The sequence below is a fragment of the Achroia grisella genome, unplaced genomic scaffold (genome assembly GCF_030625045.1).
Source record: "Achroia grisella isolate CSIRO2021 unplaced genomic scaffold, CSIRO_AGI_Agris_v1 utg461, whole genome shotgun sequence".
Taxonomy (NCBI): Eukaryota; Metazoa; Arthropoda; class Insecta; order Lepidoptera; family Pyralidae; genus Achroia; species Achroia grisella.
The window spans coordinates 572,154-588,857 of NW_026712871.1; the positions used below are offsets into that span (position 1 = coordinate 572,154).

The window sequence follows — 16,704 nt, forward strand, 5'->3', positions numbered from 1 at the left end:
ATGCTGGTAGTCACTCTATTCTTTCTAATAGAATTTAACAATGAATCTGTATTTTGTAATCATGTACAAGCTTATATCAACACAATAACATCTGAGTTTCTGCCTTTGCAAACGCAGATATATTGATTTGATTTATGACAGATAAACGGGTGGAAGATATTGAACTTTACAGGATATGAAAGATGACAGTTTAGTCTTCTGAAATGGCAACCCATAAGTGATATCATGGGCGTCACATGATCACATGATGTAACTACCGGCCCACCTGATGGTAAATATGTCCCCTACACATGAACAGCACTGTGAAGTATGGAGATCAAGATGACGAGCAAAGAAAACGGTACCGGTATGGTCGTAAATATATTGTATTTGACTTGAAAGAAAGAAGAAAGAGAGAAAGAAAGAAATAATAAAATTTATTTCTTTTATAAAAAATTTTTTTTTCTTCTATTATAAAAAACATAGATAATAAAAAAGGTACAAAAAATAGTCCGCAACATCGAATTTATCATGGAATTGACCACGACCACATATCGAATAACATAACAAGTCACCTGCAATTATTCTATTGTTGGAGATACTCATAGGCCACTTGACGGTAACTTACCATCTGGTGTACTGAAATCGTAAAATCCATACAACGACCACTTGTAGTTTCCAGCAGCTCACCTGCAATTATCCTGGTGTTGGAGATGCTCATTAGTGACGGCAATCACATACCATCAGTGTGCTGGAAATCGTAAAATCAAAAATAGATGCTTTCGAGATGTGGCGTTGGCGCGAAATGTTAGGAATATCATGAACGGAGAGCCGCACTAATGCATCTACATTGGAACTGGGTATCAGAGCTGATCTCTCTACTGTGTACTTCCAACGTCTGCCAACTTTGTTCGGCCACGTGGCCCATCGGAAACCAGATAATTTGGCAAAATGTTTAATTATAGGCCACGTAGACGGAAGAAGAGGCAGAGGTAGGGCAACTGTACGATGGACTGATTCTGTTCGAGATGCCGTCAAGCGAAATATTCAGTCGGCGGTCCACTTAGCTCAGGATAAAGATGCCTGGAGAGTTTTGGTTGGAAGAAGCATTTCTGATGGTGACGACTCTTGAGCTTGAGGAATCGACAAAGAGGGGTTTCATCCTATGCTATAAAAAAGCGATGGGTTGATCATTTGTACCATACCATATACCAGTAAAGTTAAAGGCAGGACATGTGGAATCGCAAAGGAGATCTTTGATGGCTGCCAAAACATATTTATTTGTTTTTTAAACAATTCTCTCTACTCCACAACAGTGTGGAAATTAATTGACACTTAATTATTCAAAACATAAATTACATTTTATTATAATAAAATGGAAACATCTGTACAAATCAATGGAGAGTAAACATTAAATTTCATATAAATATGGCCACAAAAAAGTATTGAGGAGTAGTGAATCATAAAACATGATGCTTAAATTCCTCGTTTTGGCAGCTCTGGTGAGTTAAATATTTTTCATTAATGAATTTGTACATAATTAAATTTAATCAATAAAATCTTTATTATATATATTTCTGAATTTTATTCCAATAATTTTTGAAAAATGAAAGTGTTCAAAAATTATTGGAATAAAATTCAGAAATGTTCCATTCCTACTATCTCGCTTTAATTTAAAAATGGAATTAGGCGAGGAAATTAAATTAATATTAGTAATGGAATGAAATTAGGCAATGTCAATTTAAAAATAATTAATAATTAAAATATTTATAATATCACCTAATTAAATTAAATTGTGCAATTTCAAGTTAAAATATAATTAAAATATTTATAATTTTAACTAATTAAACAAGTAGTTTATTGGTGGTTGATTAACATTATTAGTTGGAAAACTAAGCTTGAGTGTATATTTTAACTCAGTCTAACAAGGTTTAGACTGTAAAAATATATAACATCCACCGTATGCACAATATTGAAATTGTTGCAAATACAGATGAGACCTAGGTTCCTTGTCATCACTTGGGCTTAATTATAGTCGCAGCAGATATTGTTGTTACTCTAGAAACCAATATGGATGGGAACCTATACTTGAGTAGCAAAAACAAAACAACACTAAAGCCATTAAGTACCTACTGCGATATTCAAATGATACGCTGTCAATTGGATCAAAAATGTAACGAAAATATATTATAACGATTTCTGATTGGTTTAGCAATTAGTCCGTACAATACTGTATTTGTGGCAATCGCTGAAGTAAAAATACTATAGTAAAAATAACGATACTTTTACAACTAAAAATAAAAAACAACGGTGAACTCGATATGAAATGTCGAAATAAGCGTAACGACCTAAGTATAGTGGGCTGCTTATGTGAAGATGTCATATCTTTTCATAAAAAATACTGTAACTGTAAAGTTTTTATTTAACGCGTGTTAAGTAATAACATGTGGAATTAAAACGTTATTTTAATTACTTTTAATTGTATGAGGACTCCCTAAGACAACCATCGAAATTATTTTGCTTGGAGTTTTATGAGATTATAGAACTAAAAGAACCATATAAAAGTGACTTATTACTAGGTACCTAATTTGTCAATCTAGTACTGATCAAGATAACCTGTAAAAAGAGTTTTGAATAGTAACTTTGTATTAGCAAGCACAATGTAGTATAAACCACAGGAAATTGAGTTAACCTTAAAAGGCAGGATTTGTATGTTCAAGACCTCAGAGATGTTGTACAGGATGCCCGTGCAAACAAACATAGTCTGGTCTTCAAACTAGTATGTTCTAAATACCTAAACTAATTAATAAACATTAAAATAATGATGTCTCTGAACACTACACATAGCGCCATCTAGTCGCAAGTTAATCAGGGTGCTAGACAACTGATATAAAAAGATATAGTAGATACAAATGTTTGTAACGTACGAGAAATTGAACCCGCGACTATCAAATTCAAATTCAAATTAAAAAATAATTTATTCATGTAGGACATTTTAGCCGCTTATGAACGTCAAGTTTTTACATTATATTTTTTTTCCCCTACCGTCCAGTTCGGTATATAGATCCAATCGAGAAGAACTGACAAGAAACTCAATTGAATTACTTTTTTTTAAAAGTCGGTTTATTTACAATGTAAATAAGAAATATTTATATAGGTGTCTATGTCTAACATTAAATGAAAATCCCGTACACGAACAACTATTGCCATGCACGCTCGTCATTCAAGTAATCGTATAGTGAGTAATAGGCTTTGCTCAGTAAATATGATCAACAGACTATCGGAAGTAAATCACTATACTGAACCGCTAGACTACTGAGACTGTAAATTTTTTTAATTTGTTTTTTTTACTATTAAAATTGGTAAAAAAGGTTGACTGGGTTCTCTCCCAGTCACCCTTTGGGATGTGCAGAGATACTTGATTACGGCTAAAATAATTAAAATTCATTATGATTTGTCTGACTGAATTTTGCATTATATTGTTACAGGTCGTCGCCGTTAGCCCCACCCCCACTTTTCTGTTGGGGGGGAAAGGATTAACGAAGTTATGGAGACCATGGTGGTCCGGATGGTGCCGACACGACGGATTAGCACGTAAAGGAGTTGGAAGGCCTCTCATAGGAGGTGGCCATGGATCATACATCGATGATGATTACAAATACCAAGAAGTAAGGTCTTTTTTATATATATGTAGCAGACTTGGCCACGCGTTGCTGTGACTAAGGCAATAAAATAACATTGCGACTATAAATTGAGATGTAAGCTATCCTATCTTTCAAGTTGGATCAAATTACATACAATGTGCAAATCAAATTTGCAATCGCTTTAATTTAGGAGTTCATCGCGGACACGTAATTTTTATATATATAAATTGATAAAGGATATAGATGAGAATTCATTCTTTTATCACAGAAATGAAACAACGATTATTCTCTCATCCTGTAGTCCTCTTAACCTGTAATTTCACTGCCTCATCTGCACCCTCCAACCGAAATACATTTGACAAAGCAAGCTGCTTGGCAGCTGAAATAGGTCAGACTGAGGTACACCCACTGTCGAGTTTGTAATCTACCTCCTATATACAGTTATAAAATTGAATTGAATTTTCAATGTGTTAATTAGGTGGCATGATTGTATCAGTTTTTTGTGTATTAATTAGTTATTTAATGGTTAACTAGTTATTTAGTAGTTAACCAGTTATTAAGTAGTTATCTAGTTATTAAGTAGTGAACTAGTTCTTAAGTATTTAACTAGTTATTTAGTAGTTAATTAGTTGTTTTTTTATTTAGTAGCTTTTTTAGTTATTTAGTAGTTAACTAGTTATTAAGTAGTTAATTAGTTACCATTTTTATTGTCATGGTAAAAGATTTAGTTTCTAATTAATTAATTTGGTTTTAATTTTTGTTTTCAGGGTGACAGAGTACTGGCACCTTTTGGTAAGTCCTATTGACATTTTTGTAAAATTAATTAGTTTTTTTGTTAACTGAAATATCTAATATTTCTGAGAATTAATATTGTTTTTTAATTTGTAAAACGGTGATAGCAAAACGTTTTTCTTTTTAATTTGAATAAATATTATAAATATTCAATTCTATTTCTATTACATAATTTTTCTTTATAATAAATAAAAAAATGTTACCTCGTAATAATTGTTTGTTTTTTAATACTTTTTTTTCTAAAGAAAACTAACTTTGTATTTTATTTCTAGGTTACCTGGCTAAGGGAATCACTGGTAAGTGAATATTTTGTCACTACTTTATTGTTCACTATACCTAAGTTCTGTAATTATCTCATACGATCATTAATAACACAAAAATGCTTCAATTTGTTAATTAAGTAAAGAGAACCTATGACATGGGGTTCTAAGTTGAATTTTCTAAAATGTCTTTGCGGAAGAATATTATTTTATCTATACTAACATTCTAAAGACTAAAGATTTGACTGTTTGTTTGCATTGATTAAGCTCCGGAATAAAAGGGCTGATTTAAGATTTTTTTATTAATAGAATTCTACATTATCCCAGATATAAATAATTGATTTTTCATATATTTACTAAAAGAGAAATTGTAAAGTTTTGTACTCGGCGTAATATACGTAATTTTGAGTAGCTATTAATCCTAATTTTACTTAATTCAGTAATCGTTACTGTTATATATTTATTTCTACTTCATCAGATTAGTTTTTTTTTTAGTAAATTCATTTTATGTAATTTTCTAACGTATATATTTATTTATTATAGATGTCGCCGGAAATGCAGCTGACATATTGTTGGATATTTCACAATTGAGTAAGTTTATTTGTTAAACTTAATAATAACAACAAAACTAACGCTTGACAACATTAAACATTAGATATTATTTTTTTATATAATTTCATTGGTATATTAGCGGTCATTTTTGACAGCCTCGGTGGTCTAGTGGTTTAGCACACCGCTTTACTATCCGATGTTCGCGGGTTCGATTCCTCGCACGGTACAAACATTTGTATTCATGAGTATGATTGTATCAGTCTGGGTGTTTTCTATGTATTATATGTATTTATTTACAAAAAAAATATCCATGTATTTATATCAGTTGTCTAGTACCCATAACACAAGCTCTGCTTACCTTGGGACTAGATGACGCTGTGTGAATTGTCCTGAGATATTATTATTATTATTATTTTGACGGTAAATGGTAGCCGTGACATATATAAATGAACTGTACTACAAGCATCATTATTATTTGATATCTGGTCCCAAGATAAGCAGAGCTTGTGTTATGTTTACTAGACAACTGATATGAACACATACAGATATATACATTTTTTTTTTAAATAAATAAATATTTTAATAGAATGAAATAGAAAACACACAGACCGATACAAACAATGATATTGATTAATACAAGTGTCTATACCGTGCGAGGAATCGAACCCGCATTGGAAGTAAAGCGGTGTACTATACGGCTAGACCACCAAGCCCGTCAAGATGTAATGCATTCGAGTGTGGAACTCTACCTCACGACTTTTTTCGGACTACTCTAATGGTGTTGGCTGCAGCTGGCCTTTACAGCTTCACCGGACGTTAGGAGGCGAGTGCAGATGGCACTCCAAACCCGCGGAAGGACTTATGGAGCGGCTGAAGGCCAACTCCTGCCTGACGGATATGGCCTCACATACTACATGCTAGTTCTAGTATTGGAATATTCAAAATCCGATTAAAAACATATTATCTTTCGTAATGCTGACGTATTTTTATATTTATATATTTATGTATATATTATAATTACAATTTAACTTATATCTTATAATTTATTTATGTACCATTTATGTATGTCTATTGATACTTATAATTAATATCATTAAAACAATATTTTAATATCTCCTCTTTTCTTACACGTATGTATGACTATTCTATTTAATACACTATCCTATAACATTTTCTAGGTTTGCTGGAAGCAATCTCCAGATAAGCTGATCCTTGTACATTTATTGTATATAATTTTATTTACTATGTGCGTAATTTTATTTACAATAAAGAATAAAGAGTGCATGTAGTTCATATCCGACATCATTGTTTAACCGAGATTCATCGTACAAAGTAAGCTGCTTGGCGGCTAATATTGTTGAGACTGACTAATATTGTGTGGGGTACACACGCATTCTACATGTTATAGAATGCGAGTGTACCCCACACACGCATTCTATAACATGTAGCTCGGAAGGAATTGAAATTATACTCAGATTATGAATTTATTAGAACTATATAGGTCTTCTCTACATATAACAGCAGGGGGTTTTTCGAAATGGGTATATTAATGTTTCTTAAGGGGCAGCGACGTGCACGTAACACCCCTGGTGTTACAGGTACGTTGACCATTTACGATCAGACAGGTCGTATGCTTGTTTACCGCTGCTGTGGTATAATAAAGTATGATTAAATAAATAAATATTATTTTTCAGAATTTCCCGGCGCTTTCGATGACGTCGTCAACGTTGTCATCAGCGGTAAGTTTTTTTATAAACGATTAAAATAAGGGATCAATTATATCTTACGTCACACTTAGATAGCGGGGAAGTATGACAAAGAGTGACAATGGGTCCTTAATTTCGTGACGTCACCTTTCAAAATATATAGTATGTATTAAAGCAGAAAATTTTAACTAATACGGAAATCTTTAAAATGTTCAATTCGTCTATTGGTTCCGTAGTGTACCTATTAGTGAAATATGTAACTTCACATAAGGAAGACGAGTATGTCACAATTATGTGATCTAGAGTGACCTATGTGGCAAATAGGGATGGAAATTTATAAAATTTGTGTGACGAAAGTTGTGGTTGTGTGTCGATTTTTAATCGTAGTTAAAACTTAAATTTACTATATTTAAGTTTTAACTTCCCCCTCCCTCAGATAATGATTAATTCTTTTTTTTTCTAGTGGCACGAGCTCTTGCCCGTATCATTGACAGCCTGATTCCAAATCGTGAGTATTAATTAAAAAAAAAAAGAAAAATTAAGAAATAAACAAATACGTTTTAAATAAATCTGAGGACAAAGGAGACACCGTATAATGCCATGTGTCGAAGATAGCTGTCATGGAAGAAACGATCGCTCACGTAATCCTGGAGTACTTGGCCATATAACGCACACAAATCTTCGGAACGGTGAGATTGCTCAGTGAAGCCTGTGAAGACATAAGGAGGCTTGTGGTTCTTGGAGGAGTTTGGCTGGTTACTTTAGTAGTTTCCGCTCTACACGTACAACGGCCCAGATGAGAGACTAAATGCTGAGAATTACATTTTGCAATAGTTGGCATATCGTAGCTATATTATATACTAGCTGTGCCCGCGGTTTTCCTCACGTGAAATTTATAGCCTATATGTTATTATGATGTATAAGCTATATTACTGTAAAGTTTCATCAAAATCCGTTCAGTGGAATTTGCTTAAAAGAGTAACAAACATCCATCCATACTCAACTTTCGCGTTTATAATATTAATAAGATTTGGAATGGCAAAGAAGGCGGCTAACCTGATGGTAAGTGGTAACCGTGGCCTATATACATGAACAGCACTACGGACATCACGTTATCATGTGACAGCCGTGATACCAATTAGGTGTTGCCATTCTAGAGGACTAATATGACGCCTCTTACCCTGTAATATCACTGCCCAATCTGCACCCTACAACCGAAACAGCTTACAAAGTAAGATGCTTGGCTGAAATAGGTGAGACTGAGGTACACACGCAGAAAACATTTTCCTATACGTCGCGTCGCTAGGCTTTTATTGTATTTATAACTAGCTATACACGCGACTTCGTCCGCTTGGAACTTAACTTTATTTTAAAGGTAACTAAACTAAAATAGAGGTAGCCTAAGTTCTATCTACATCAGCTGTCTGTCAATAAAAGTTCCGTCAAAATCGGTCCAGCCATTTCAGAGATTTGCCGGAACAAACTGACAGACAGACAACAATTGTAAAAAATGTTATTTTGGTGTATGTACCGTATTTATATTCATATGCGTCTAGTAAAAAACCGTTATTTCAGTATTACAAACAGACACTCCAATTTTATTTGTATGTATGTATAGATAATGAATTTATTATTAATATTCTTTATTTTTTTTCAGTTGGAAAAATTTTGGCCAGAAGTGAGTATTTAAGTTCATTATTATTTTAATAAGTAGAAAAATTTGAAATTAATTACTTAGTTATCGAATAACTAGAGTAGAAAATTATTAAAGTACTAATATAGCCATTAAAAATAGGGGTTATTCTTAAAAAGTTATCGAAAAACTAGAGTAGAAAATACTACTAGTACTAATGTAGCTATTAATTAGGGGTTGTTGTTAGAAGGGTGAATATTTAGGGTTGTATGTATTTTTAATGACGAAAATTTTTTTAATGAAATCATAAAAAGACTAATGTAAAAAAAAATTCAAATAATAAAACCCCTTTATTACTTAAGAGCATGAAAAATAGTTTACGTTCTATTCTGAAGATACACAAAAAGTTTCATAGGAATCGGTCGACCCATTTCGGAATTTTTATATACGTATTAGATAACTGGAACAATTAAAAACATCTTTATTCGGTTTTTTAAAAGTATTTTTTTTATATTCATTTGATTGAAAAATATCCTATTTTTTGCATCCGTCCATATAAATTCTGATAAATATTCGTTGTTTTAACACTAGTTGAATAAACAAATTAATACTAATATAAAATATTACGAAAAAAATGTCGAATTTTTTTTCTTTTTTTTTTACATTAATTCAACATGGCGGACATAAAAACTTGGTTATAAAAAAGATTTTACTATTGATGTTTCATAATTTTCTTTTTCACAGTCGTCATTTCAATCGCCAAGATCATTATCTGCGTGTTGGGATCTCCAGGACTCACTGGAAAACTTCTTGGTGACAGGAGGCCAGGTAACTATCATGACTTCATATCTATTTCAATAAAAATAACATTTTCTAAATATTTATAAGACCTACTTCAAGGATGCACCGTTTAAAGTTACTTATTAAAAATGTAATTCTGAACAATGTTTATTTAAAAGAGCAACACACAAGTTTCTTGCTCGTTCTTCTTATGATAAGTCTGTGTTCTGAATAACAAGGTAGAATAAAAAAATGTGACCATTAAAAAGTGTTTATATTAAGTTTATTCGAATAAATTATTGAATAATCACTACATAGTATAAAACAAAGTCGCTGTCGCTGTCTGTCCGTCCCTATGTATGCTTAAATCTTTAAAACTACGCAACGCATTTTGATGCGGTTTTTTTAAATAAAGTGATTCAAGATTTTTACTTGTCAGTTATCCAATGTCGAGAATATAAAGTAATTAAAGTGTTAATATTGCTATTAAAAATAAGGGTTGATGATAGAAGATTCAAATTTAGGGTTGTATATACATTGAATTTAAAATAAAAAATTGGTGTGGACCACCCTTATCACCCCTATCTCTTCTCTCTCTATCTCTTCTCCTTGCATTCTCCCGCGTCAATTTGTCTTCTACAGTTTCATTATTAATCATATCAATTATTTTATCGTTATGTTCCAGGCTTAGGAAACCCAAAAGACATCCCAGCAATTTGCGTGAATGACTACGGCAAGAAATGGGGCTGGAGAAACTATGGAGGTGGATACTCCTGCGCTAACGATGTTGTCAAATTCTACGAATTGATTGACGTCCGTGCCCAGATTGATGTGGTCATTGGAAAGTACACAAATGGAAAAGGCATTGCATCCCTGTCAGGTGAGTTCACACACAGTACATTTTATAGAGGTTAGTCAAAATCAAGACAGATTCAGAGTAAAAGAAAAAGGCAAACTTAAAGTTAAAATAAAAATCAAAGTTAACGTAAGAGTCAAGGTCAAAGTAAAAATCAAGACAGATCAAAGTCCAAGTTAGAGGCAGTATCAAAGTCTAAGATAAACAAAGTTGAAGTCCTATAATCAAAGTCAAAGGCAATGTTAAAGGCAAAATCAAAATCAAAGTCAAATAAGAGGCAAGGTCAAAGTCAAAGGCAAAATCATTATTTCAGTCACAGTGAAAGTTATTTATTAATTTCAGTAATTCATTACATTGTTCTGACTATAGTTTTCTATTTTACTTTGACTCAAGAAGTCGTGAGATCAAATCTGGTTGACCCTATAGAAACTTTGTATCTCCATATATATTATATAACACCTGCATAATTTTCTGTTTCAGTTTCTGACAGACTCGTAGTGGACTTGGTCATCGAATTGGGAGTTCTGTTTGAACGTAAGTATATTCTTATTACATTTTCTTCTCTCATACGTATGTTCTTCTCCATACATTTCAAGAAAATTTGAGGTTTATACATGCCATTAGCTAGAGGTATGCTGCTTTATGAGATTAAATTAACAAAAAAAGTGACAATCCAAGTAATGGAAAGTTTGTCCTCTGCGTACTACCATGGTCATAATAGTTATATATCTTTATACATTCCCACTGTCATAATAATAATAATATACATATATTAAGTTAGCAGCATGTATATATGTATACACGCACCCACTCCAACATAGTAAAATATATTGCTACATACAGCTAAGATACAGCGCTGATTTTCAGCGGAGGTTTTGAGGCCTAATATCGTGTTCCACTCTCATTTCACTACCATATCTCGCAATACAAGCTGCCTGGTGGCTGAAATAGGCGAGACTAAGGACTAGGAACTATATAGCGTGTATAGTCATCCAATTAAGCCCTCTTGGACCTTTGGTAATTACGATTGTTATGATTATATATGAATATTTTTTCTTTCAGGCAAGAATGGTGGATGGTGCCGTGATGATGTCTTAACCGCTTTCGTTAAAGGTGAGTTCGTTTACTCCTTACTTGTGAAGAAATACTAATTTTTATGAGACTATTTAATATTCTTTTATATTCGCATTGTGGAGAGACATTGCATTTCTGTGGGTCTAAGTTCAAAACTCGATAAACGTAGCTATTGTTAGCTAGTTATTTGAATAAAGAATTTCTCAATATATTTTAAAATTAGAAGATCTCACTTTTTTCTTCACATGCAACCTTTTTTTCTAATGCTGTTGGCCGCAGCTGGCCTTTATAGCTTCACCGGACGATAGGCGAATGCAGATGGCACTCCAAACCCGCGGAAGGACTTATGGAGCGGCTGAAGGCCAACTCCTGCCTGACGGATACGGCCTCACATACTACATGCTAGTTCTAGTATTGGAATATTCAAAAGCCGATTAAAAACATATTATCTTTCGTAATGCTGACGTATTTTTCTATTTATACATTTATGTATATATTATAATGACAATTTAACTTATATCTTATAATTTATTTATGTACCATTTATGTATGTCTATTGATGGATTTATGGAGTTGAAGGGAAACTCCTGCATAATTTTAGTGTAAGAGTGCCTCTTCGTAATTTAAATCCCTGTTTAAAATGGACAGAAGCTCTTTGCTGTTAATATAAACATTTTGTTAATAGAGCAGAACCGGCCAGTAATGGGGTTTAACAGGGTAGAACCGGCTAGACTGGGTAGTATGAGTTTGAACGGGGCTAGAGTGAGGTGGAACGGGATGAAACGTAGAACAATGAGATTGAATGTGTTAGAACAGGTTGAATGAGTAGCAGCTAGTTCGTTAGTTAGTTCAGAAAACGCGGTATGTTGTAAAACGAAGTATATATTATACAAAGAATAAAGTATAATGTACTTAATTTAATAGAATTACGTATTATTTTTCAGTATCCACAATCATCGGTGTTGTTGGCAACGCGCATTCTGATGGACGTAAGTATTGGTTATATGACATTTCCCTGAGGTTGCCATGAGGTGGCACGATTACTAATTCTGTTGGACTTGGATCCAAAGGCTGAGTGAGTTCGAACCTGCCAGATACCGAAATCCTTTGTCAATAATAATAATAACCCAGGATAATTCACACAGCGCAATCTAGTCGTAACCAAAGTTCTAGACAACTGGTAGATATACTTAAACTTTTTTTGTAAATACTAATAATAATAATTTTTATTTTAAATTTGTACTAATACCTACAAAGTTCTTACAATTTACATTATATACATAGAAAAGGCTGATACTTTGTATCAGCCTTTTATATGTATATAATGTCAATCATACCGATAAATATATATAGTAATATAAAGAAAATTAATACAAATATTTGTATCGTGAGAGAAATTGAAGCCGCTACCATTGGAAGTAAAGCAGTGTCCTAATAGCTAAACCATCGAGGTCGTCACTGATGGAAACACTGATATTAAAAATAATTAATACTAGAGACGGCGGTAGGTTCGCTCCTTACCGTGTTGTATTCAATACGGAGCGAAATGTGGACATGTCAAATGTTGCGTTCACCACCACGGCCACAGTTGACTATACCTCTGACCACCCCACCTGGAATATTATTATATAATCGTTAAGGTTTATTATTATATATATCGTGTTATGACTATCACAATTCGACATTTTGTCATGAAATGAGAATTGTTACTATAGTTTCGTTTACAAACCCCTGACAAAAATCTGTCAGCAAATATTTTTAAACGCTTTTTATGCTTTATTTTTCGTTTGTTTTTTGCAGTTGGTGAAGATCTCGTTGACGGTAAGTTGTTTTAATTTTGTTTTTTTGGAAGTAATAAAGTATTCATTTCACATTTACTAAAAAAAACACTTAAAATACGCTTAAATTCTTGACACTTTGTTTTAAATAAAGTTAATAATTAGCGAGTAAAGGAAAGTACAGTTGAGTAGGAGTGTTTGACGAACTTTATTTGTTTACAATACAGCATATATAATAAATAAATTTATTTTTCAGCTATCATCGCCTATGCCGAAATCAGTTTCAAGGTTAAGGGATATACTGGTAAGATATCTTACTAATATTATTTTTGTACTTTTAAATTATATGTATATAATTAAAAAGAAATATAGAAAAAGACTTACAATGCAGAGTTATATGTTAGACCTCCAGCTCAGGTCATCATAATTTCGATACCCGTTTTGATTGGACGGGGAATCAATCGGCATAGTGAGCGACAGTTGCCCTTTCTACCAGGCGCGCCGTAAGCTTGTTTGCCAGTCCAATTACTTAAAAACGGTACACGGCGTAGAGAAATAGCCTATAGTCTACATCATTCCACTTATAATATGACAAAAAATTGAAATTAATACAAAAAATATAAACTCTCTACTAGTTTATACTAGAACTATAAATTGAACTTAGTAAAAAAACTATTCTAATTATTTTTTATCTCTTTCAGACTTAATATCATTGGGTATACAAATAAAGAAGAGAATTCGCGGTTATGGAAGACACAACTTCAATGGCGCTATCAGATGTGACTCTGGTTCAGATAGCAATTCCAACTCCAATAGCAATTCCAACAGTAACTCTAACAGCAACTCCAATAGCAACTCGAACAGTAATTCGAACAGTAACTCGAATAGCAACTCCAATAGCAATTCTAACTCAAACAGCAGTTCTAATAATAATTCCAGCAGCAATAATTCGAACAGTAACTCGAATAGCAATTCAAATAGCAACTCAAACAGCAGCTCTAACAATAATTCCAGCAGCAATAATTCTAACAGTAACTCGAATAGCAACTCCAATAGCAATTCTAACTCAAACAGCAGTTCTAATAATAATTCCAGTACCAATAATTCAAACAGTAACTCGAATAGCAATTCAAATAGCAACTCAAACAGCAGCTCTAACAATAATTCCAGCAGCAATAATTCTAACAGTAACTCGAATAGCAACTCCAATAGCAATTCTAACTCAAACAGCAGTTCTAATAATAATTCCAGTACCAATAATTCAAACAGTAACTCGAATAGCAACTCAAACAGCAGTTCTAACAATAATTCCAGTAGCAATAATTCTAGCAGTAACTCGAATAGCAATTCAAATGCTAACTCCAATTCAAACAGCAGCTCTAGCAATAATTCCAGCAGCAATAATTCTAGCAGTAACTCGAATAGCAATTCAAATGCTAACTCCAATTCAAACAGCAGCTCTAACAATAATTCTAGCAGTAACTCGAATAGCAATTCAAATGCTAACTCCAATTCAAACAGCAGCTCTAACAATAATTCCAGCAGCAATAATTCTAGCAGTAACTCGAATAGCAATTCAAATGCTAACTCCAATTCAAACAGCAGCTCTAACAATAATTCTAGCAGTAACTCGAATAGCAATTCAAATGCTAACTCCAATTCAAACAGCAGCTCTAACAATAATTCTAGCAGTAACTCGAATAGCAATTCAAATGCTAACTCCAATTCAAACAGCAGCTCTAACAATAATTCCAGCAGCAATAATTCTAGCAGTAACTCGAATAGCAATTCAAATGCTAACTCCAATTCAAACAGCAGCTCTAACAATAATTCTAGCAGTAACTCGAATAGCAATTCAAATGCTAACTCCAATTCAAACAGCAGCTCTAACAATAATTCTAGCAGTAACTCGAATAGCAATTCAAATGCTAACTCCAATTCAAACAGCAGCTCTAACAATAATTCCAGCAGCAATAATTCTAGCAGTAACTCGAATAGCAATTCAAATGCTAACTCCAATTCAAACAGTAGCTCTAGCAATAATTCCAGCAGCAATAATTCTAGCAGTAACTCGAATAGCAATTCAAATGCTAACTCCAATTCAAACAGCAGCTCTAACAATAATTCTAGCAGTAACTCGAATAGCAATTCTAATGCTAACTCCAATTCAAACAGCAGCTCTAGCAATAATTCCAGCAGCAATAATTCTAGCAGTAACTCGAATAGCAATTCAAATGCTAACTCCAATTCAAACAGCAGCTCTAACAATAATTCCAGTAGCAATAATTCTAGCAGTAACTCGAATAGCAATTCAAATGCTAACTCCAATTCAAACAGCAGCTCTAACAATAATTCTAGCAGTAACTCGAATAGCAATTCTAATGCTAACTCCAATTCAAACAGCAGCTCTAGCAATAATTCCAGCAGCAATAATTCTAGCAGTAACTCGAATAGCAATTCAAATGCTAACTCCAATTCAAACAGCTGCTCTAACAATAATTCCAGTAGCAATAATTCTAGCAGTAACTCGAATAGCAATTCAAATGCTAACTCCAATTCAAACAGCAGCTCTAGCAATAATTCTAACAGTAACTCGAATAGCAATTCAAATGCTAACTCCAATTCAAACAGCAGCTCTAACAATAATTCTAACAGTAACTCGAATAGCAATTCGAGTTCTGAATCAAACGAAAATTCCAGTGAGGAATCAGGTGAAAATTCTAAAGAGTCTAATGGTGGCAAACATAGGAGACACCATGGCAAGGGTAAAGGTAAAGGTAAAGGCAAAAAGCACTCCGGTGGCTGCAACAACAATTCCAATAGCAACTCAAGCAGCAATGAAAATAATTCCAGTAATGCAAATTCCAGTTCTAACTCAAGTAGCAATGCAAATTCTAGTTCTAACTCGAGTAGCAATGCAAATAGCTCAAGCAATGCAAATTCCAGTTCTAACTCGAGTAGCAATGCAAATAGCTCAAGCAATGCAAATTCCAGTTCTAACTCAAACAGCAATTCAAATAGCTCGAGCAATGCAAATTCCAGTTCTAACTCAAACAGCAATTCAAATAGCTCGAGCAATGCAAATTCCAGTTCTAACTCAAACAGCAATTCAAATAGCTCAAGCAATGCAAATTCTAGTTCTAACTCGAGTAGCAATGCAAATAGCTCAAGCAATGCAAATTCCAGTTCTAACTCAAACAGCAATTCAAATAGCTCGAGCAATTCCAACTCAAACAGTAATTCTAATAGCAGTTCGAGTTCTGAATCAAACGAAAATTCTAGCGAGGAATCCGGTTCTAAGGAAAATTCTAAAGAGTCCAAGGGTAAACACCATTGGAAACATGGTAAAGGTAAAAGACACCCAAAGGGATCTAGGGGATGTTAATAACACTGTTGTATCAACAACCACTGATCCGATGATGACTTGTAATATTAATAATGACATTTGTATTGTAATTTTACAATTATTATTGTTTGCAATTTATTTCCACAAGATTAATGTACAATCTGTTGTAAAAAATTCTTGTTAAATGTTTTAATTTTCTGTTCAATAAATATCCTTATATTTGATTTTCGTTTTTTACTTATTTTCATACTAGCGCAATCTTTCAGGCGTCCATAGGCTACGGTAACCATTTACCATCAGATGG

At 33.1% G+C, this 16,704-nt stretch overlaps 1 protein-coding gene across 1 annotated transcript; it reads left to right on the forward strand.

Moving 5' to 3' along the window:
• The first annotated feature begins 1,448 nt into the window (after window positions 1–1,448).
• Window positions 1,449–16,439, forward strand: LOC131845250 (putative uncharacterized protein DDB_G0286901). Its single transcript, XM_059194288.1, has 15 exons — window positions 1,449–1,481; window positions 3,468–3,647; window positions 4,391–4,415; window positions 4,688–4,711; window positions 5,219–5,266; window positions 6,922–6,966; window positions 8,591–8,611; window positions 9,287–9,394; window positions 10,032–10,226; window positions 10,683–10,736; window positions 11,265–11,315; window positions 12,221–12,265; window positions 13,077–13,097; window positions 13,311–13,358; window positions 13,756–16,439. The coding sequence occupies exons 1-15, from the start codon at window positions 1,449–1,451 to the stop codon at window positions 16,437–16,439; spliced, it is 3,582 nt and encodes a 1,193-aa protein (XP_059050271.1).
• The last annotated feature ends 265 nt before the right edge of the window (window positions 16,440–16,704 follow it).

Bases quoted from the DNA above. Each gene is read 5' to 3' on its own strand.
- LOC131845250 (XM_059194288.1), top strand. From the start codon at position 1,449: ATGATGCTTAAATTCCTCGTTTTGGCAGCTCTG. The intron at 8,612-9,286 runs GTGAGTATTTAA...TTTACTATTGAT, and splicing joins TGGAAAAATTTTGGCCAGAA to GTTTCATAATTTTCTTTTTC. The intron at 11,316-12,220 runs GTGAGTTCGTTT...ATTATTTTTCAG, and splicing joins CTTAACCGCTTTCGTTAAAG to TATCCACAATCATCGGTGTT.